Source organism: Chelonia mydas, chromosome 1 (assembly GCF_015237465.2).
Source record: "Chelonia mydas isolate rCheMyd1 chromosome 1, rCheMyd1.pri.v2, whole genome shotgun sequence".
In the NCBI taxonomy this organism is placed as follows: domain Eukaryota; kingdom Metazoa; phylum Chordata; order Testudines; family Cheloniidae; genus Chelonia; species Chelonia mydas.
Genome location: NC_057849.1, coordinates 39,604,329 through 39,627,373, shown reverse-complemented (window position 1 = coordinate 39,627,373; position 23,045 = coordinate 39,604,329). Strand labels below are relative to the sequence as shown.

Genomic DNA, 23,045 nt, shown 5'->3' with positions numbered 1-23,045 from the left:
TAGTTCTTTATTGGCCTCATGAAAATACCTTCAGATTTTTCCAAGTTAAAGGTTTTGACAATTGCCCCTGCCTGTCTTTGTCTCACACACAGCACAGGTATTTTTGGAAATACACCAAAATCCCATAACATGTCATTGGCATGGCACATGCAGCTTCCTGTCACTTCAGTATTTTCCATTCAGAGCTGAACCTTCAGACGGGACAGACAAAAATGCATGATGATGGTCTTCATCCTCTTCAGCCTGCTGCAGCTTTTCCCTATCCCTATGCATTTTGGCGTAGGTCCAGGAGAATATATAATGTACTAAAACCCAGCCCTCGGTAACCACAGATTCTAATCTAGTCTCATCTGTTTTACTAACTGGTGTTAGAGTAGCAGCCGTGTTAGTCTGTATTCGCAAAAAGAAAATGAGTACTTGTGGCACCTTAGAGACTAACCGATTTATCTGAGCATGAGCTTTCGTGAGCTACAAAAGCTTTTCTTTTAACTGGTGTTAATAATTCTGTGCCTTTCACAATCCTTATTACTGATCACAAACTGACACATTATACAAATTGGGAATACAGCACAGATCGCTATCTAATGCAGCAGAACCTGTCTCAAAATTAAGAACAAATAAACTGGTTGTGTGAAAACATGCTTATGTTGCAGTCATGTATCCCATCTCTCTCTACCCCCTGCTTGTTTGTTCTGAGTCTTGTTTATTCCAAGGGCCTGATCCTCCTAAAATACACGTGCAAATTAGGGGAGTACTGCTAGTAATGTTCTGCAGGTGTGTTTGCAGGGTTATGGTCTAAGCGAGTTAGCACTTCAGGGCAGTGACTACTATAATGAGACCCCAAACTTTTTCAGGCCTTTAGATATAACGTAGCTTTACGACGAAGGACCCAAAACTGCTTCACTCGCTGTAGAGAGAGAAAAGGAGTACTTGTGGCACCTTAGAGACTAACCAGTTTATCTGAGCATAAGCTTTCGTGAGCTACAGCTCACTTCATCTGCATATGCATCCAATGAAGTGAGCTGTAGCAGCTTACGCTCAAATAAACTGGTTAGTCGCTAAGGTGCCACAAGTACTCCTTTTCTTTTTGCGAATACAGACTAACACGGCTGCTACTCTGACACCTGTAGAGACAGCCACTCACCCACAGCCGCTTCGATAGAGGCTGGCTGCCAAGGAGGGTGCGGCGGGGATTTAAAAGGGCAACCCCCAGCGCCTGTGAAAAGCGCCATGGGGCGAATGTCCCAGCGCAGCGAGAGGGGCATCCCGTGACACAAGCAAGCCTGCCCCACCCCTGCCCCACCCCTAGTCCCAGCTTCCACGCGCTCGCCTCGGACGGTCTTCCCCCCCCCCCCCTTTCTCCCGCCAGTGGGAGTCACTGGGCAGGCGCAACGGTTGAGCAGTTGGTGGGAGGGGCTTTCCTCAGAGACGTTAACTCGTTCGGGCTGGCGCCGCCGCCATTTTGAATTCGCTCGCTGGTGGTCCGGTCAGTGGTTGCGGCGGCTCCGTGACCCCCTCAGAGCGCGAGAGAGACCGAAACATGGCAGCGAACAGCCGGAACTTGAAACAAGTGCGGATCGAAAACAGCTCCCCGGCGGCCCCGCTCGGCATGGTGGGGGGCGGCGGCCTGAAGGGGATGCGGGGCCTGGAGGCGGACAGCGAGGTAGGGGCCATGGCGCCGGGCAAAGAGGCTGGCGACGAGGAGCGGGAGGTCGGGTTCACCATCGACATCAAGAGCTTCCTCAAGCCCGGCGAAAAGAGCTACACGCAGCGCTGCCGCCTCTTCGTGGGGAACCTGCCCACCGACATCACCGAGGAGGACTTCAAGCGCCTCTTCGAGCGCTACGGGGAGCCCAGCGAGGTCTTTATCAACCGCGACCGCGGCTTTGGCTTCATCCGCCTGGTAAGGACTTCTTCCCCCGTCCGTGTCTGCGAGGGAGTGGGACAGGCCTCGCCCCTCCGGCCGCCTACAGGACTCCGGTACTGACACCGTCCGGGGGGCAGTGGGAGAGGCCTTGTCTCGGTGTTTGCATGTCGTACAGGGATTGTATGTGGGGGATTGGGACGGACCTCGCCCCTAAAGTCGCCTAACCTACATCTCCCTGATACTGTGTGGAGGGGGGGGGGAGTGGGACAGTGCTTGTGTCGTCGCCCCCCCATGGCCTCCGTGTGCGTGTTGGAGGCGGAGTGGGACAGATGGTTCCCTGCAGCCTCGTCTCCTTTCCCTTGTCAGTACAGTCCGTGCTAGTTTCACTGCCACCAGCCTTATTGCTTCCCTTCTTCTGCTCCTCCGCCTGGTACAGTTCTTTCTTTCATGCCTTGCCATGGTTACTCTTCCATACACTAAAAAGAAAAGGAGTACTTCTGGCACCTTAGAGACTAACCAATTTATTTGGACATACCACTGAATGCATCCGATGAAGTGAGCTGTAGCTCACGAAAGCTTATGCTCAAATAAATTGGTTAGTCTCTAAGGTGCCGCAAGTACTCCTTTTCTTTTTTGCAAATACAGACTAATACGGCTGCTTCTCTGAAATCTTTCATACACTGACTGCCACCTGCCTCACCGCCTCCATTTCTATCCCCAAGTAGTGCACACTGTTGCCTGTCCACTTACATGTCCAGCTGCCTTCACCTCCCACCCACCAGCCCCACTTGTTCTACACAGATAAGCTGATACTTTTACTACCTTTTAATTTTCAGTAGTAGAAAATGGGAAATGCTTCTTTGAATAAGAAAGCATGTTTAGTTGGGTTGAGATGGTTGGTCCACCCTTGTATTGCGTTATTTCATAAGTTTCTTTGTGTGATTAATTGGATTTTTCCTGTTTATGATGTAGCATGAATTAAGTTTTATTATACTTCAAGGAGGAGACTCTGGATACTTCTCCCACTCCTTTTGTTCTTTATTTCTTTGAAAGCCAAATATGTGAAGTCTGAGCCGGGTAGGATTATTTGCTGTAGGCTTCCATTCATGAAAGAATGAGGCTCAATTTCAGAGGTTAAGTTATACCATTAGCATTTTAGTGAAATATATTGTGAGATACACTTACTGTTTCCTTGAGATCCTTTAGAAAAGAAGAGCCTACATTTTCAAAAGCTACTAGACTGGTACCAGTGGTTTTGCATGCCCCACTTAATGGTCTCCACTTTAAGAAACCTTAAAGGGGCCTGCCTGGTTTTTGGATTATATGTGCTCATCATTTTTGAAAAACTGGTTTCTGGTGTATCATGAAAAAATTGAGGTAGTCAAAGCTAGGTTATTGCCCACAGGTTTTAAAATATCATCAGTCTGTCTGCTATGCTGGGATGCTTTTCATAGTCAAAGCTGCTGTCAATAGAGAATGCACAGGGTGGTGGGCATAGAAAAGGAGAGTTAAGATTTTTTGGGGTACTTAAATTGTCAGTTTCCAATATTTTAGATTTTTTTTTTAAATTGTAAATTTGACATTGATTTTTCTAATGTGTAAATACTTGTATTTTTTAAAATATTGCTATACAGAGGCTTTTTTTTCTTGAATATATAACTGGGATAGAATACTGTCCCTTTGCTAGTAGTAGCTGAGAGGATTAAGGAATGGAGCATCTCACGTCACTCTTTTGTAGTCTTTTTGGCCAACTGAATAATTTTGCAGAGGTTGTGAAGAAAGCTGTCTCTCACTTTCTTTGGCTTGATTCCTTTAGTACAGTAACTTGGGGTATAGGTGAAAGAAGTGAAAGAAAAAACTCCAGGATAAGAATGGGAGGGCAACAGAAGGGAAAATTGACACTTGGGTAGATAGATGCAAAAGGCACAAAAACAAGTGAAGGGTAATAAATACAACAGGCATAATGAAAATCCCTAGAGAAAACAAAATACTGCTTCTAGGATGTAGATTGTATTTGACTTTATTTCAGCAATCAGTTCAATCAAAAGTGATAGTGGATAAAAAGAACGGTAACAAAAAAAATAAAATAAAAAATTCCCTATAAATTTTAAAATTTTTGTCAAAGAGTGAATGAGGGAAACTTCCCCCCTCCCTCTCACAGAGGCAGAAATGAAAATAATATATATGTCCCTATGAAAAAAAGTTGTGTGAAAGTTCTGAACTCACTTTGACTGTCCATATAAAGAGTTGCGTACTTTTCTGCTGTAGGAATGTTTGGGGAATCATCCTCTAGCACATGCAAGCAAAACTAATGGATTTAAAGTACGATATATTAGAACAAATTGTATGGAAAAACAAATGCAGATTGCTGAAATCATTGAACAAACGGAATCTGAAAAACTCTTGCTTTGGGAAGAGGATACTTTGAATGTTGACCAATCCCCCCCTTAATTTTAATATGCTCATAACTTTAAAAAAATGTTTTAAGTAATGGTAAAATAGCTGAAAACTAATAAATTGACTCAGTATCCTTGAGGCAAGTATAGAATGGATTCATATAAAATGTTTTTTTTCCCCCTCTTGGAAAGGAATCTAGAACACTGGCTGAAATAGCAAAGACAGAACTTGATGGTACTATTTTGAAGAGTAGACCACTTCGAATTCGATTTGCTACACATGGAGCTGCCTTAACAGTCAAGAATCTTTCACCTGTGGTTTCCAATGAGCTTCTGGAACAAGCTTTTTCTCAATTTGGTCCAGTGGAGAGGGCTGTTGTTGTAGTAGATGACCGTGGCAGAGCTACAGGAAAAGGTTTTGTAGAGTTTGCAGCAAAACCTCCGGCAAGGAAGGCTCTAGAGAGATGCAGTGATGGGGCATTCTTACTAACAACGTAAGTTACAGGTTTTTTTTTTTCTGGTCAGATTTGTGGGTGAGAGTTTTATAATGTATAGAAAACTGCAACCAGGAGCATGGCCATACCTTTTATTGTGTTCTCAGAACTTGGACACCAGATTTACTGTGAAATAGTTGTCAGCTGGAAGGTTGTTTTGAGTATTCACACCAAGCATACTTTGCTCAAGAATTTTTTTCTGAATCCCAGCTAGTTATGAACTATATCTATAGCCATAAGATTTATTTGGTTATATGTAAATACAGTATTTTCATGGGTAGGTGTTATTTTCTTTGTAGGTTCTTTAATTATTTTCCAGTAACTTTTACTTTCTCCGTACCTATTCAGAATTCTCCAAAGGTTATTAGATTCTTTTTGGTTTCATTCTTGACCATGAAGTTTCCAATAACAGTAGTGAAAACTGACAAGACTCTAGTTGGTGTTTACTTTGCAGTATCTTGGCAAAACTATAAGAAGCACTGAAGTTTTCTATTTGCAGACTTAGGAGGAACATGACCCTGCATCTGTTCATATTTTGAAGGTTATGTTAGCAACTGTATGGTTTCCTACTAACTGGACATGTAAATTTTTCAGGTCTTGCTATTATTGATAGCACCTCATCACCTTTTTTTAATCTCTTCCTTCATACTTTTGTAATTCTGCCTCTCCACACTTTGCCATAATGGCAGAGGACTATCAGTGGTGGTGTGACTGCTTGCCTACATGCATTTGCCAGCAGCAGTTTTATGCTGCTTTGCTGAATATGGTTGAAATTGCAACTGCTTAGGAAAAAAATGTATTGTGCAATTATCTATAACTTTTCTCATTCGGGTGAGTGACATAATGTTTGAGTGAATAAAAACACATGATTTTGGCCTGAATTAAAAATCCAAAATATTCCCTAATGGACTAAATTACAGGCATATTTAGTAGGTCCCTGTAGTGGCTGCTACATTGTGTTGCAGGCACATTACATATGGCACTCATTACGAGATGTAACTGATAATGGAATCATTATGCAACTGTTTTGTAAATATACTTTTGTGCAAACTGCTGTGCTACAAAGATATAGGATAGGGAAAGAAGAGCCATGGAAAGAACAGTGTGGCTACCAGAACTTTACATTACAAGTTTTAGTATTCCAGAAAACTATCATACAATGAAACAATTTGTTACACTCTAATTTATGTAGCTTTTTGGGTTCTTTGTGAAGATCTACATAATGGGATGAGATTTTTCACATTTTTTACTCACCCAGATTGGTTTATGCAATTGTATTGAAAAACTCTTCTATTATATGTTGAATGCCCTTAATAATCAGGGATCGAGGGGGCTTTTCAGACCATTGAGGGCCAGATTTTGCCACCCTTGTGTTTCTGTCTTGCTCTGTGACTATTTCCATTGAAATCAATAGGTCTGCTCATGAAGCAAGGTTACTCAATTTGAGTAAGGGTGGCAGAATCAGGTACTCATGGTTTAATTTATTTTTTTTTCATGAAATCTGTTTTCTTCCATTAGCATTTGATTCTCTGCATAAGCTGAACATGAGTATGCCCTATGTTGTAATGGCAATGCCATCCTATTACTTTGAATAGTATTGTGCATTCCTGTAAGGTTTTCATTATTTGAAGCCCCTCTACTGTTCGTAAAATAACAATATTAAAAAGTCTAGAACTGACGATGTTGGGAAAGTAATGGAATTGGCTTTCCCACAAAAGCAAATCTCTATAATTTGTAGCTTGTTTGTGTTTGATACTCTGGTGCGTATAGCTCATGAAGGGAAGATGTTGATTTCTAAGAATATGGCACTTTACAGAACAGGACATTTAAAAGTCAGTTATGCTGAAATTATTTTTTAATTGTAGTGGGAACTCTGATGTCCACTTATCAATTCTATTTTTAATTGTGCAGGTAACTTTCAAAAGCATCTCTGTATTTCTTGTATATCCGAACAAAGCTGCTGTTTGTTTGTATTGTGATAGCTTCTAGGAGTCCCTCTCATGGACCCAGACCCATTTTTCTACATTTGTACAAATGCATAATAAAAAAATGATTCCTGCACTAAAGAGTTTAGTTGCCTGTAAACAGTTATTTTTAGTTTTTTTCATTCTTTAAATTGCTCAGTTTATTTTTCCATCAGAAGGGCAGTTGTGTTTTCTAGATAAAGTTGGCTTGTGTAAGACAAATTTATTCACTAAGACGGTGCTTTTTTAAAATTTCATTAAACATGAAGGAGTTGTACCTAACAGACCCAAGAAGTCATTTTTTAGAATGTTTCCCAACAATATTACAAAATGTAACTTGTTTCAATGTGGATTTCCTTGGTTTAATTAATGAATTAAAATATTAACACAGAAAACCTTTAATATTTCTTTCAGAACACCTCGACCTGTTGTTGTAGAACCTATGGAACAATTTGATGATGAAGATGGGCTACCAGAGAAATTAATGCAGAAAACACAACAGTATCATAAGTAAGTTGGATTTAGATTCAGATTTCATTAAACATTATTAGGTTAGCTTGGTGAACAAAAGTTTATTAAATTTTACCTTGATGTGTGGAGTGAGGATGGGAGAGTGAGTGCTGTTTGTCTAATAAGCAGATTTTTTTTGTTTTTAAATATATATACAATTGTTAGGCTTTCCTGATTATGAAGTGCAAACTCAGATAATAGGCACTCAGTCCCTGATCCTGAAAAGATTTGTGCACGTTTGTTTTTACTCTGAGCAGTCTCATTGACTCTGTACATCAGTGTTCCTGCAGGATCAGGGCTTCAAATACCGCAGTGATGGTTGCAATAAAGTAAACTGTGTAAGTCTTGAGTGTCAGGAGAAACCAAAGTTCTTTTAATTTTAGTGTTGAAAGTTGAGACTCTCCCCAAGAAATCCTGATTGGTGGAGCCAAAATGCTTACTCAGATGACAAGGAAAAATAGAACGATTTATTTTTAAAATAGTGTATGAGATAAATATTTTGGTTCATTGCTCTTTAATGAATTATTACAATAGAACAAGCATTTGAAAAGGATATTGTGAACTAAAATTTTGATGGGCTTTAGTTTTTGAAGGCTTTGAGTAATATGTTAATACAGCAAGCCATGACAAGTTTTCAAACATTGGTGTTAAAAAAATCATGTTTATAAGCCACTTTCTTAGCAGCCTGATAATTATTAGTTTAGTTGCATAGCCTTCTGCTAAAGCATCAGAAATTTTCAATATAATGCAAAACAAGTCTTCCTTAAAAACGAATAAATTTACATAGGGTTTGATTTGGACTATTTCTCTGGTCATGCAGAGTAATCTTACTGCAGAGTCCTACCATAAAGTTTTGGGACTGAGTTCTGAAAATGAGCTGCTAATTTATAATTACAGAAATTGGCAACTTGATTTAAAGTTAGAAATTAAACCAGAATGTTTGATTAGGAATATATTTTGCTACTGCAGCTACTTTATAAATAAATTTCTGTACATTTTAACTGTGTACATTTTTATTAGGGAAAGAGAGCAGCCTCCACGTTTTGCTCAACCTGGAACATTTGAATTTGAGTATGCTTCCCGATGGAAGGCTCTTGATGAGATGGAAAAGCAGCAGCGAGAACAGGTTGACAGGAACATTAGAGAAGCCAAAGAGAAACTAGAAGCGGAAATGGAAGCAGCTAGACATGAACATCAGTTAATGCTGATGAGGCAAGGTAAAAATCAGATACTCCACCAACTATAAAAAAAAAAAACCTGTTTCTCAAAAAAGGTTCCTTCGCATAACATATTGAGTGATGAATCTCAGTTGTGTGTGACACATGTAAATGTTTGAGATTTTGTTAGACTAAATATTTCTTGGCTTTTTAAGAAAATACTTAGAGGTTGGAAACAGTTTTTCATTTGAACCAAAATCAAGTCTACTCATCTTTTATTTTCAGAGTACAATATAATCGGATGTAAAACTAACTCCACTTACATCTAAATACTGTGTGTGGAGAGGCTGGGTAGCTTCACAAGTTCAGTAGGAAGGGTTTTTTAGTTTAATGTTGATTGTGATCCTGGGCTGAAATAAGTTAGATTTTGCACACTGTGTATAGAGAAATTGTGTGACTGGTGCTGCTCTATTATTTTCCATTTCTTATACATATGAGTGTTGAGGGAGATAATTTTATAGTTTTAATAGCTGAAAGCCTTTTGCTTTGATGCCCAACTTAGGAACCTGGTGATTCAAGGAGTATTCCATCCTCACCTTCTTGATTTTTAGTTTTTTTTTTCTGCACAGTTGGAAGGACTGTCAGACTTCTGAGTAAATAACACAATAGCGTGTTTCATTACAAAGGATCCAAAAGCTTTTAACAAACCAGACACGTACAGCACTGAAACCTGTTGGATAGTGGCAGACCACCGGCACAATGCACAACAGTGGAAGTAGGGGAAACTGGCCAAGTGTATCTGGGTAAGCCCTACGAAAGGTGTTGTGGGATCTTCTGATCCACTTTGGGGAGATAACAGCTGGATTTTCAAGTTCTTATCCAAAAGACCACTACACTACGTATCATGCAGTTTTATTCTGTTTATCTGTTACTGTTTAGGCTGAAAGTCTGTATCAACACTTAAGGGATTTGAACCTCCAAGAGAAGGGAAATTATACGGTCATGGAATGATCACTTGTTAAAACTAAACATGAAGAAAAGACACACAATTGTGACAGAGGGGACATATTAGTTGCCTAGGCTTAAGGTTTGAAACATCTACATGCTCTGAAACCTTCATTATCCCCTGGCTTACAAAGCTTGACCCAGTCAGGCAAATCCACATTCCTTTGTCTAAGGCAGGCTGGTTTATCAACTCTCTCAACAACATATCTCATTGACTTTAAGGCCAGAAAGGACCACCATGATCATCTATTTTGATCTCTTGTACGTTGCATGCCACAGAACCTCTCCCACCCACTCCTGTAATAAGACTCATAACCTCTGTCTGAGTTACTGAAGTCCACAAATCATGATTTACGTTACTGAGAATCCACCCTTTGCACTAGTTTAAACTTGCAAGTGACCCGTGCCCCATGTGACAGAGTAGGGGAAAAAAAACAACAACCTCAGGGTCTCTGCCAGTCTGACCTGGGGGAAAATCCCTTCCCAACCTCAAATATGGCAAGTCAGTTGGATCCTGAGCATTTTGGCAAGATCCAACAGTCAGACTCCCAGAAAGAATTCTGTAATAACTCAGAGCCCTCTCTGTTTAGCGTCCCATGACTGGTCATTAGGGATATTTGCTACTAGAAGTCGCAGATCGGCTGTATATCATTTAGGCAGTCTCGTCATACCATCCCCTCCATAAACTTATAAAGCTCTGTCTTGAAGCCAGTTAGGTTTTTTGCCCCCCACTGCTTGTCTTGGAAGGCTGTTTCAGAACTTCACTCGGATGGTTAGAAACCTTCATCTAATTTCAAGCCTGAATGTGTTGATGCCCAGTTTATATCCATTTGTTCTTTTGTCAGCTTTGGCGCTTAACTTAAATAACTCCTCCCACTCCCTGGTATTTATACTTTTGATGTATTTATAGAGAACAGTCATATTTCCCATAGTCTTCATTTGGTTAGGTTAAAGAAGCCAACCTCTTTGGAAAGCCTACATTATGAGATGAAAATCATTCCTCTGATTCTAGTAGTCCTTTTCTGTACCTGTTCCAATTTTGAATTCATCATCTGGAGACCAGAACTGCACACAGTATTCCAGATGAGGTTTCACCAGTGCCTTGTATAGTGGTAGTAACACTTCCCTATCTCTACTGGAAATATCCTGCCTAATGCATCCTAGGATTACATTATTCTTTTTCATAGCCACATTGGCAGCTCATAGTTATCCTATGATCAACCAATACACTCAGGTCTTTCTCCTCGTTGCTTCCAGTTGATACATTCCCAGTTAATAGCAAAAAAAATTCTTGTTGTTAGTTTCTAAGTGCATGACCTTGCACGATTAAATCCCATTTCATCCCATTGCTGTTACTCCAGTTTTCAAGATCATCCAGTTCTTGTATGATGTGTTCTTAAGATAAAATATCTTAGGAAATATGTTCCTAACACACACCTATAACTCGTTGTACAAACACCTGTACATAAATTACACACTATTCATGACCAGCATGTCACTAGCTTTCATAAAAGACCTTACTTGATGCTCTTAATTCGATTGCTTATTCTTTGGGGTTCAGATCCACCGTTCTTCCAGTGGGGTGGATGGACCCTGATTGTCACACCTTACTACTAAGGCTAACATCCGTTATCTCCTGTTCTGCTTCTGGGTCAAACAAGCCCCAGTGTTTTTTTGTGGAGTCCTTTCTTGAACTGGAATTTGGAATTCTTCTACACATTCTGTCTGATTCTGCTGGTTTGGAAGATCAGCTGAGACTGAGCCAAGCCCAAAATGGGTTTTGGCAGCTTTGTCTTCAGATGTCATAGGTCTGGTGTGAGCACCACTTTCCAGTTTACTGGACCTTCATTTTCAGACTGGAGTAAGAATATCCACTTGAACCTCAGTCTTACAAGTTCTTGCTCAATTTTGGATTGCTGATATGCTTGATGAGGATGTTTTTTAAAAAGTTGATCAAGTACATTTGAGAGTTCTAATAAGCTACCTGAGTTGTGGTTTCAGCTTCCACCTTCCAGGCTTAGGCAACAGTTCTCAAATGGTAAAAGTCCAAGAGTTTGAAGGAGCTGTGTTAAGTCTGATATTAAATATATTAACAGTCTGGGAAGTGTGTGAGCAGTGAGGTAACATTGGACAGATTGCAAGTTATTTAGGTTATTCATGTCCAGAGAAGACTTCAAGGAACATCATAGGGATTTAACCAAGTTAGGTAAATAGGCAACGAGATGGCAGAAGAAATTCAAAGTTGGTAAGTGCAAAGTAATGCATGTTGGAAGGAAAATTTTAACTACTCATACACTTTACAGTGTTCTAAATTAACTGTATTGACTCGGGAAAGGGATTTGGGCATCATGTTGGCAGCTCAGTGAAGACCTCTGCTTAGTGTACAGCTATAGTCAAAAAGCAAACAGATAAATAAGAAAAGGAATAGGAAATATGAGAAAAATATCTCATTATATAAATTCATGGTGAGGCCTCATCTGAAATATTGCATGAAGTACTGGTCACCTCATCTCAAATTAATGTTGCAGAATTAAAATGAGTTCTGAGAAGTGAATTGAGAATGATTAGGGGCATGGAAAAACTCACATGAAGAGGGATTGAAAAGGCGGATTGTTTAGAGGAAATATGTTGAAAGTATATAAATTAATGAATGGTGTAGATAAGGTAGATCGAGAGCTTACATTCTCTCATAGCACAAGAAGAAGGCAAGGGGACGTTCAGTGAAACTGAAAGTTGCAAATTCAAAACCGATAAGAGGGAATGATTTTTCACACTGTGTGTAATCAGACCATGGAACTCATTGCCACAGGATGTTGAGTCCAAGAACTTCTTTGTATTAGATGAGGTCTGGATGCTTATATGAACAAGAGAATCCAGAGTTGTTGTAGTTAATGGGGAACATGATGATGGTGATGAACTAAAAAAGTACTGTAAGGGAGATCAAACCAGGTTTTAAATTATTCTCTGTTTGGGATTAAGATGAGCTCTTCATTGAGGGGCAATTACTTTACATCTGCCTGTTTTGGAGGTTCTTGTACATTCCTTTGAAACATCTAATGCTGGCTACTGCTGGAGACAGGAATTGCTGTATTAGATAAGACCCGTGGTCCATTTAAAAAGAAAAGGAGTACTTGTGGCACCTTAGAGACTAACAAATATCTTAGAGCATAATAGTCTCTAAGGTGCCACAAGTACTCCTTTTTCTTTTTACGGATACAGACTAACACGGCTGCTACTCTGAAAAATGGTCCATTTAGTCCAGAATCCTATGTGCTCTTGGCCCTAAAGGTAAATTACATTAGTTAAATGCATTGACCATTTTGATATGAGTTAGTAGCTCGTTCCTTAATCACATTCAGACTAAGTAACAGAATGGTAATTTTCTAATTTAAAAATAAAATCACTTTGTAATGGTGGTGACAGGGTGGATTTGATTTAAATCAAATTGATTTAAATCAGTAGTCAGGAAGACTCAATTTAATCAAAACAAGCATATGAATTTTTGAATTTAGTTAAATATTCAAGTTTTTAAAAATCAAGTTTGTTTTTGTTAAAATTGTCGATTTTTTTTTTTAAATATTTCATTTAACTGTTTTAGTTAAAACAATCAACTGGGTCAACATGAGAGACTTAAAATATTGGCTTCTGCAGCTAACTCAGTCGTCTTCACCTTCATTTTCCTGTTTGTTCATAATCTGGAAAAGAAAAACAAGCTTTCCTGCTTTTTCAGGTCCCAAACAGTTTCTCAGTTTGGAATGAATTAGTCCAAAGGAAGAAAATATTCTTTCTATACTGGCAGAAGAAGCTACTGCTGTTAAAAGTGAGATTGTCACTTCAACGGTCTCTGAATCCAAGTGCTTATGTGACTTCTACCAGTTCGCTGGTGTGACTTTCTTTAAAACATCATCAGCAACATATATTTCTTGAATGGTTTTTATTCTCGTATTCTTTTACGGCCTGTTGCCATTATAGGTTTTGCCTTCTAGTGAGAGAATGGTATGGTAGATCTCAAATCAATGAAGGCTACACTCAAAAAGACCTCAAGGCTTCTGAAATTTGCTGCTCAAACAGTTTCACTTTCATTTCTGCTGCATGTCCCTCCCTTCTCACATTTATCTTCAGACTTCTTCTCCTTGTCCAGATCTATTCCACCCCAACAATTTTCTATTATTGAACTTTATGAAACTTTGCAATTTTAGAGAGAGGGGAGGGATTGACTCTGTGTACACAAATTTGCAGAGGGACGATAGGGTTGAGGTCTGTTTCTCACCTGTGTGTGTACGTATAAACAAACATTTTTGCTCTAACGAGCATGTTAGCTCTGGAGATACAAATCCACAGTTTGAGAACTGTAAAACTAAGCATCTCTGATGGTATCTTCTAGACTGAGCACTGAGTCCCATTAGGTAGATAGAAAGATTAACCTAACTAATCTATACAGAAGCCCTTGGAACCCCATAAGATTGGGTTCCTAATCCATGAACTATTGGAATTCATTTACAAAACTTCTTAAACATTACGTGAATATGTTATCTGCTACTATAGAATTAGAATTTATAATCCCTATTCCATGATGAGAATATCTTTGAGCTATAACGTATCTTAATTAAAACTATCTTTAGATAAAATGCTTTTTGAGGGGAAAAAACCTATCCAAAAAATCTAATTTAAATTAAAAAAAAATCTGATTTTTATTCTTTTTTAAAATCATTGATTTTTATCCACCCTGGGTAGTGAACATTTTGCAATGTGCATTCCACTACTGACACTAGAACACTTGCAACCACTGAAGTCAAAAGAATAATTGAGGGCCTTGTATAATATTTAACTTTTTGCAGATCTCATGAGGCGCCAGGAAGAACTGAGACGTTTGGAAGAACTTAGAAATCAAGAGTTACAGAAACGCAAGCAAATACAATTGAGGTATTTTGTTTTATTTGGTATTGATCCAGCAAAGTGCTAGACATTCTAAATTTTAGGTCTAAGTGAATGAAGGTAGGTATTTTAGTTTATAGGGACTGATTTTGAAATCTAGTTCAAGCAGTGTTTTAAAAAGAATGCTAGAATAATGCTTCTCTGCAGGTGCAGAAGAATATAAATATGACATTTCAATCCAGATATACTTAAAAATAAACAGACTATGAAACAGAGGGCTCACACCAATTAGAAAGTAGTATGTTTAATAATTCTGTGGGTTTTATTATTTCTTATGGTCAGCTGCGCTCAGACTAAATAGCGTAGGATTATATTAATTTGTTTTCTACATTCCTTGTGCCAATTTCTTTTAAGATTTTATAAGAGGTGCATTTGTAGTCAGATATGAAGTTGAATTTGACTCATTTTGGGGCACTGTTCTTCAGTTAGATTAAAATGATAATACAAAATGATGCAGTCTTTTTAATTTATGATAGAGATTTTTCTGCAATAATTACCCAGTTATAACTTTCTCATATGCATCTCTGTGCTCTGACATCTGTCTCTGAATACTAAAATAAACATTCTTTTTTAAGATCTGTTTTTACAAACGTGGATGATATTTTATTAATGTGCTAAGATTAAATAAAATTGGAGTAGGGGCTTAGTTACTTGAATTGAGTTTACCAATGCCTTTTGGAAGAACTGTTTTCTGATGCTCCTATTGCTTATTTTTGCATTTAAAAGTAATTTACTGTAGTGAAATATGTACCAGAATGCAAAAAACAAATTTCAGGAGTTATTGATAAATTGTAGTTTTTAATGTTGTTAAAAAAAATCATTTAGGATTCTAAATCACTATTGGAAATAATTGAAATTCTTCCAGCAGAGACTGTTCTGTATTTATAAATTTGAACTTGGTAAAAACTGAGCTCCCCGTCTTCCCCCCCAAACCCATTTTTTTTCTCAGTTTTCACTGTTGACAGTACCATCATGTTTTCAGTTACCCAGGCTTAAACTATCATAACCATGGCAAGCAGAGCACACACCTATAATGCTGTTAGGTATATACCAGGTGTGTGCCAAAATATTTCAGTGAAATGTCAAAGCCCAAAAGGTGGAGTGGAGGACTAGTAGTAAAATGTTATGATGCTATATAATGATTTAATTAAAAACACAACTTCTTATAGCTTAACTTAAAATTCATTCACTTTAGCCCTGAAAGTCTATTGAAACTCAGGTATGAAGAGGTCATGAACATAATTTACACAAGTTTATGAATAATTTTAGACATGAAGAAGAACATCGACGTCGTGAAGAAGAGATGCTACGCCAGAGAGAACAGGAAGAACTGAGACGACAGCAGGAAGGAGGATTTAAACCAAATTTCTTGGACAATGTAAGTAGAATTCTATTTGATTAAAACCTGAAGTGCAGAAGAACCTTTAGTTCTTTTTCTGTATTTTCAAGAATGATCATATTGAAATGACTTCCTCTTCTGGCTACTTGTACTACTTTCATGTGTATGCTCTTATTTCTGTAGCAAAGAGACCACAGTGATCAATAGTATGGTCTCATTTTATCCCCCATGATTTTGCCTAGGGTTCGTATTGACAGTGCTCTTATTCCTCCTGGTCAGTTATTCAGAATTTTAACTAAGCGAAGGTTTTTAGATATTCATATATTTTGTACATTCAGGAAGTATTATCTCCTGTATAATCCCGCAATCTAAACACACTACCACTTTTTTTCCAAGGTCAGACAACAGTTTTTCGCTTCTGAATGGAAATGCAGATAATAGCTAAGGCCATGTCTACATGGAGAGTTGCACTGGTTTTATTAAAGGCATTAATTTTATATCACTTAAGTTAAAGTGGTGCAAACCCCTGTGTAAACACTTATTTTAGTTTGAGTGGTATATTTTGGTTTAGATTAAGTCTGTTAGGGAAAATAAGCCACTTTTAAACAGAAATAAGAGTATTTACGCAGTGGCTTGCATAGTTTAACTAAATTGGTACAAGTTTGTCTGTAGACAAATCCTAACATACAGCCCATCTTGATTCTCTCACTGTGGGTGAAAAAAGGAGAATGGTCTTAAAATTAAGCCTAAAGGTAACCTGCAAAGAAAAAATGGGCATATATTCCTTTTCATGAACTGGGTTAGGTGGCCTAGTTGTTAGAGCACTAGTGTCACTACCCAGTGGGTAGGTCTTACAGTTCAGGCCCTCTTTTAATTAGAGGTGCAGTGAGGTGGGCAGATGGCTTGGATTTCTCCTGTAGTAGAGGCAATGGTGTGGGGCCTGGGCCTGACCACTCAACCAGGCTCCAACCTAGGGGCCCTAGGAGGGTCAACAGCATGTGACCCACAAAAGCGCCCTCCAAGTTACTGTCTGCTTCCCCCCACCGCCCCAAGTCCAATATAAAGTGAAAAGAAAAGGCAACCATACTATCAGCCCTCAGCAGGGCTCTGCACACAGTCTTATTTCCTCTGGGAGTCTTCTCCAGCTCCCTTGTCAGGAGCCTTCAGGGTAGGTCTGTCTACCTCCCTCCTGAGCTGGGTTGTTCCCTTTTCAATCCTTTCTCTAGTTGGAGCATGCTCTGGCGGGGCGTGGAAACCTGGGCCCAGTCCTGTCTTTTAACCCCTTTTAGCCCAGTATAGAGTTTTTATGCTCCATCACATTTGGGAGATACTGATGTCTGGAGCTCTAGTGAAATGATGACATCATGAGAGAGGGAGAATTTTAGACTCTTAGGCCTGGTCTGTGGACAATTATATTGATCTTTTAGTTGGGGGAGGGGTGACTTTTCTACAGAAATACTTAAATCAGTACAACACCTCTTGTGGACACAGTTGTAATGTTGTTATAGCTATCGTCTTTGGGAAGGGGAATAAAATATGCATGTATAAGCCATCTTTATGCCAATATATCTCCGTCTGCATTATGGGACTTGTGCCACTTTAAATATCCAATATATGTAAAGCAGTACAATTTCTGTATAGACAAGGCCTTAGCTTTTGGGTTGTTTTTACCATGTTCCTCAATGATTTCATATTTTGGAGAAAGAATATCATTGTTAAATATTCAGCACCATCACACTAACTATTAAGCTTGAAGAGAACCCAACATGCATGTACTGAGACATCCCAGGAGGTTCTTTAGCAAAACTATACAAAACCACGTTTGCTATTCCAAGCAAAACTCCCTTTTTTCACCCCCCCCCCCCTTTTTTTTTTTTTTTGAGGTGGTGGTGATAGGAATGGAGCTAAAAAAGGCATGGGTTATAGTTTTCTGTGAGGCATTGCCAAGTGCTATTAGAGGTTTTGGTCAGATCTGTGTTTGATTACACCTCTCTAAAAAGCTTGTTGCAAAAAATATTTCAGATTTTTTCCTTCATTTCTATACATGCTTGCATTGTGAAAAAGAAAATGTGTATGCCTTGTGCATGTTTTTTCTTTTGGGTGAGGGAAGTGATAGAAGAAAAGGAGATTTCAGAAGTCTGAAGGTTAAAATATTGCTATTGCCCCTTCCTGTGTAGTTTTTAACGTAGGGTTATATAGGATTTATGTATTATAAAACTTACAAAATTATATTTAAATAAAGGGATTAAATATTTTATAACAGATCTTGAGACTATACTTGTAATGCCAGATTTGACTCTAGTTCACATTAGTGTCTAAAGGACCCACAGCATATAATCTGTTACATACAGCATGTCTTTTACCTATCATTATCTTTAAGGCTGTATGAATATGAACCTCAGATCCTGTCATTTCACTGAAATTAGACCCTCCGTTAAAATTGATGTCCTGAACATATACCGGAATGTAGCATGAGAAGAGAAAGGGATGGCTTAAGTGGAAAGTATTTTAATTTATACTGTTCCACACATTGAAGTGGTCAGGATGCCTTTTTGGGGGAGCAAAGCGGTGGTGTACTTACTGTAAGCTCTTTTTGAAGAAACTTGGGTAACTGTTCCATTGAGTGCCACTCTGAGTAATTTGTGATCACCTGAAACAGTGCTGCTGCAGGAAATTGTATGTATATTTTGTAATAGTCATACAGTATGAAGCTACTACAACTGGTATGAGTTACACAAAAATGGTTGCACATAAATTTATTTTAAATTGGGATATGTCATATGAACTTGAAATGGCAGATTCCAAATACTACTATTTAACTATCTCATGGTTTTCAGGTCATGTTTAGTGATTCTAGTATTGTAGTGATAAGTTGACTTTCATTCCAAAAGCATTTTTAAAGCTGTGCAAAAATTAAAATACAGTAATTTACATGATTATGGAACTTTTTCTCTAACAGTGGTTTCTAATGGAAGGAATCCATATTATACTTACACAACTTTTACTTTTGAATGTAGCAGATGAAACCAATTTCGTATATGTACATTACAGCACATCTGTAGATAACTATAAATAACAGTAATTTTAAAGTGTGAACAAGAGCTTCTTTATTAAAAACATCTGGTTTTGGAATAAACCGGAAAGATGAACAGCTAATTTCAGGATATCGTGAAGGGGTGAATCTGAATTCTGCCATCAGATTAATGAATAGGTTTTTTTTCTATGATCATATTCCCTTTAAGTGATCAGTTTCTAACTCAGACTTGTAGATTGTAAGAAGATTTGATCTGCTAATTTGTCTTTGCATTAGACTGCCATTTTATCAATATTGAGAATGTTTACTTCTGTATTTGAAGCCTCAAACTTTGATTGTTGTGGATGAAACAGTAATTTCTATAATATGAATATATTCATGGATGATTTTCACTGTATCCAGTCTTTGCCAGCAAACTGTAATTATGGCATGTTTCTTTAATCCTTAGAAGATCATACACTCTAATATCATTTTTGTATATGGAAAGAAATTAGTAATTGTTTCTAATACTTGTTTTTGTTTCTTAAAAGCTTTGAAAATATAAGCTTCCTTCACTTATATCCTATCCTTTTCACTGTTCAGTTTTAAAGAAGGACCTAAATGGTAAGTGTAATAATTACCAGAATTGGAACCCTTCATGCAAGGATCTTATATTAGGCTATCTTCATTCACTAGGTTACTTTCCATATCTTTAATTATTTTTTCACTCTTAAACTTTGATTTTCAATATGTTCGACTAAAAGAGCACTTCTTTTGAAAAGAGTTTGATTGCTATTTTTTAATATGCTCTACTAATTGCATTTGATTCAGTTATTAGTCAGTGTTTCTCAGTTTTATTTTGAACTGACAAAAATATAAGCCAAAAAACATTTTCTGATTTAAGCTGTTTTAAGTCTTTGAAAGGCTGATTTGGTCTGCTTCCTCAAAGAAGTAATATTGAATTTACAAAATCAGGAATCTGCTTGCTCTCTGGCTTAATGGACGACCTTTTCCAAGGGTTGTCTAAGGATTTACTTCAGTAATTAGTGTTACCTGTAATGCAGCGAGAGTACCCTTAAATCCTATTTTTTATACTGTTTAGGGTTCTGGTTTCTTAATGTCTAAAGGTTGGTGCTCACAGACGTCTGCCTTTATAGCTCAAAGATCACTATATAAATTCTATACAATTTTCAGTCATTGAGTTTTGTTCTAATTTAGTTTGGAAATTGTTACCTTTTTCCTGCTTAATCTCTTCAGATAACTGGCACTTTGCATGAATACTGTTCCTTGCTAGAAGGGGAACTTGTCTACAGTGGATAACAAATGCAGCATTTTATTTATTAGCCACATAAATATTTGCTTTATAGTGTGATATTTCTTACCCTTGAGCACAAATAACTTCAAAAATTATACTTTTTTTCATAGATTCATAGATACTAAGGTCAGAAGGGACCATTATGATCATCTAGTCTGACCTCCTGCACAATGCTTAGTAAACCTATTCAAATTGCATAATGTTTAAAAACCTCTCAGTTGGATGCTAAAGTGAACGTTGTGTGCGTATGTATCAAAACCATTTCCCCAAATGTTCGTTTCAGTGCTTAAAATCTGTTCTTTTAATTCACTTTCCTCTTTGGGTGGGAGACGTGGAGATGATCATTCTGAACCAGTACTAACAAAAATATTGAGCTTTCTGGGCAGGTCTACCAAAAATAGGCAGAATATGCAGGAATTGTGTTCTTAGAGAGATGGTTCTGCAGCAGCGACATAAGAAAAAGTATATATAATAAGATCAAATGGAGTATTGTAACCTGCTAAAACACTAGTTATAAGGATTGAACAATGCCATCGCACTTAAGATCTATGTACTGATCTTTAAAAGAGGAAATCATGGTATAGACTTTGGTGTTTTTGAAAATTTTACCCCAAGTTCTGTTTTCAAAAGTGACATAGGCGTTTAACTGAATGTCATAGAAAGTTAATGGGATTTAGGCTCCTAAGTCACTTACTCTTCTAAGAATTTTGCCCCTTGGTCTTTTAAAAAATTGTTAATTGTAGATGTTTAGTTGACTTCCCATTTGTTTCCTTACCTGAACAGTGGGGCTTCTACCTATGTTCCATAGACTTCAGAGTAAGGAGCCCGCCACAGCAGAGGTTGCATGAATAGAAGTATCTCTAGTAGCTTCAAAACGCAGAAGCCCTAAAAGAGCTGGGAGCAGAACAGAGAAAAAGAACTTATAGTGCCATCCTTTTCTCTTTTCCCCCTCCCCCACAAACAAATGGTGGCAAGTGTTTTTTTAAGGATTTTTTCCTTCCAACTCCATTGCAAAACTGAGTGTAGGGAAAAAACTTGTTTCCTCTGTTTCTTTTCTCTCTTGAAGGTGCTGCTGTTGTGGCTGGCCCTGTCTCATGCTGATGTGCAAATAAACACCAGTAATAAGCATGAGTTCTACTTGTGATGAGATAGAAAAGGAGAGGGTCAGTTGAGGGCCCCTAAACAGGAAAAACAGGATTGGTCAATTACACACCCTGGCCCTTAGGTTAAAAAAAAAAAAAGAAAAGAAAAGACATTAGTGAATAGAACTGCACTTCAATCATTCTGATTTTCTTGTACATCTAAAGGCCGTGCTAACTTTGTGAATTTTGAATGCAGGGTTGGGCACTTGTGGTAAAACTAATATTCTTTTCTTCTTTTAACCCTTTTTTGCCCTTTGAAGAAATTCTCTTGTGCCACATAAATACTTTAAGTAAACAAGGTCAACTGAATGTCTGTTCAAACCAGTGTGTGACAGCAAGCCGTCTACTATCAATAAATGCCAATTAGCTTCTATAATAATTTGGTCAACTTAGAGTGTGCTTTTCAGATCCTGACTCATCCAAGTAGTCCATGAATAGTACTCTGTTCCTCAGCATAAACTGCTGTAAATTAAACAAACTGCTTTATAAAAATGTTACTGAAGTGTTTCACTTAGAAATGTTCTCCTCATTGTAATCCAGTATACATACAGATGCATGTAATGATAAATTGTTTGTTTGACACCTTAATAGCTTTTATAGGTCTTTTAAATGTAAAACTGTGTTCTGAAAAGACAGATTTGACTAAATGAAACTGACAAAACTAAATGAACAAAAGTCATGACTGTGACACTTTCCTGCTCTGGCTTTTTATTCAGTGGTGGATCAAGTTCATTTCCTGGAATAAAGTCCTGTAGGTTGGGGGTAGGGCAAATGTTTTTAAATGTGTGGCATGTTTCAGCATTTCTTTGTAACTCTGTTAAATTGGTTTGGCAATACCATTAAAAAGTTTCCTTTCAAAAAGATGGTGGTGATGCACGCTGTAGGGAAAGCAGTTACTTTTTTTTTTGCCCTTACGCTTCCTCCATGCACAAAACTCCCACTGAAATATATATTGCAGCCTGTAGATGGTAATGGACACAATTCTGCAACAGCCATTAAACAAACATTAAGAATACATCAGTTTTATTTTCAGAAACAAAACTTCTCCATTTTCAGATTACAAAATAATTAAAAGCTATAAATGGTGCAGTTATCGTATTTTCTTACAGTAGGGAAGAACACTGCATGCATAGTGTAGATCCCACTTTTTACAGCAAAATGTCTATTTGTGTTTGTATTTTTCATATATATATTTTGTTTAGCAAAGCTGTATGAAAGTGGTCTTCCAGTTTTGCAGGTAGCTGCTGTATTAATGAAAGTAAACATTTTTTTGAGTATTAGTATGGGAGGATACTGTCTAAAATTCTTAACCTGTTTCTCTCCTTTTCTCATTGTTTCTGCAGTGGGAGGGTGTAAAGCAGGTAGAGTCACCACCCAGCTACACGGGAAAGCTGCATGTTCATAGAGAGAGCCTGCTTTTATTAACAAAAATGTAATTCCAGAATAACACTATGAACTCTAGTCTGAGCCTTCTCTTTAGAACTGGGTGCTCCTGAAGTTCCTACCACCAGGACCTGTCTGTTGTAGACTCTGGTCCCCTCTGCCAAAGGTTTATTTCCACATTCCATATATTCAAGATGGAGTCAATAATTAGCCTGAAATTCCTTATAGGTTTCCAACACCTGCTAAGATCAATGGTTCCAAAACTTTACTGGTTGACACATCTCCTTATTTTTATTTTTTTAAAGATATTTGAAGTACCACATTCAATTTTATTTCTTTTGTGCATGTTTATTTTTGGCCTTAATAGGTTTACTTGAATATTCACAAACTTGTACTAAAATAAATTTTTGAATTTGGCTGGTGGAGATCTGCCTGGGAAAAAATTAGAAGAGAAGGGGGATTAGCTGGGGGGAGTTTGGGTGGGAGAGTTAGAGGACAGTTGATCAGGAATTATTTGACAAAACA

At 37.9% G+C, this 23,045-nt stretch overlaps 1 protein-coding gene across 8 annotated transcripts in view; it reads left to right on the top strand.

Annotated features, from left to right (window-relative positions):
• The first annotated feature begins 1,225 nt into the window (after window positions 1–1,225).
• Window positions 1,226–23,045, top strand: part of PSPC1 (paraspeckle component 1) — a 93,556-nt gene continuing 71,736 nt past the window's right edge. For 5 of the 8 annotated variants that reach the window (XR_006286128.1, XR_006286129.1, XM_037890642.2 and 2 more), the window contains exons 1-6: window positions 1,415–1,903; window positions 4,456–4,757; window positions 7,136–7,231; window positions 8,252–8,448; window positions 14,232–14,316; window positions 15,598–15,706. Coding sequence is in view for 5 of the 8 variants with exons in the window: in XM_037890642.2 (XP_037746570.1) it covers window positions 1,541–1,903; window positions 4,456–4,757; window positions 7,136–7,231; window positions 8,252–8,448; window positions 14,232–14,316; window positions 15,598–15,706 (1,152 nt within the window). In the remaining 3 variants the exon portion in view is untranslated. Of the gene's footprint in view, window positions 1,904–4,455; window positions 4,758–7,135; window positions 7,232–8,251; window positions 8,449–14,231; window positions 14,317–15,597; window positions 15,707–19,231; window positions 19,253–23,045 lie in introns of those variants that run through there. The other 3 variants (XM_043530281.1, XM_027821574.3, XR_005224044.2) reach the window with 3 other exon arrangements.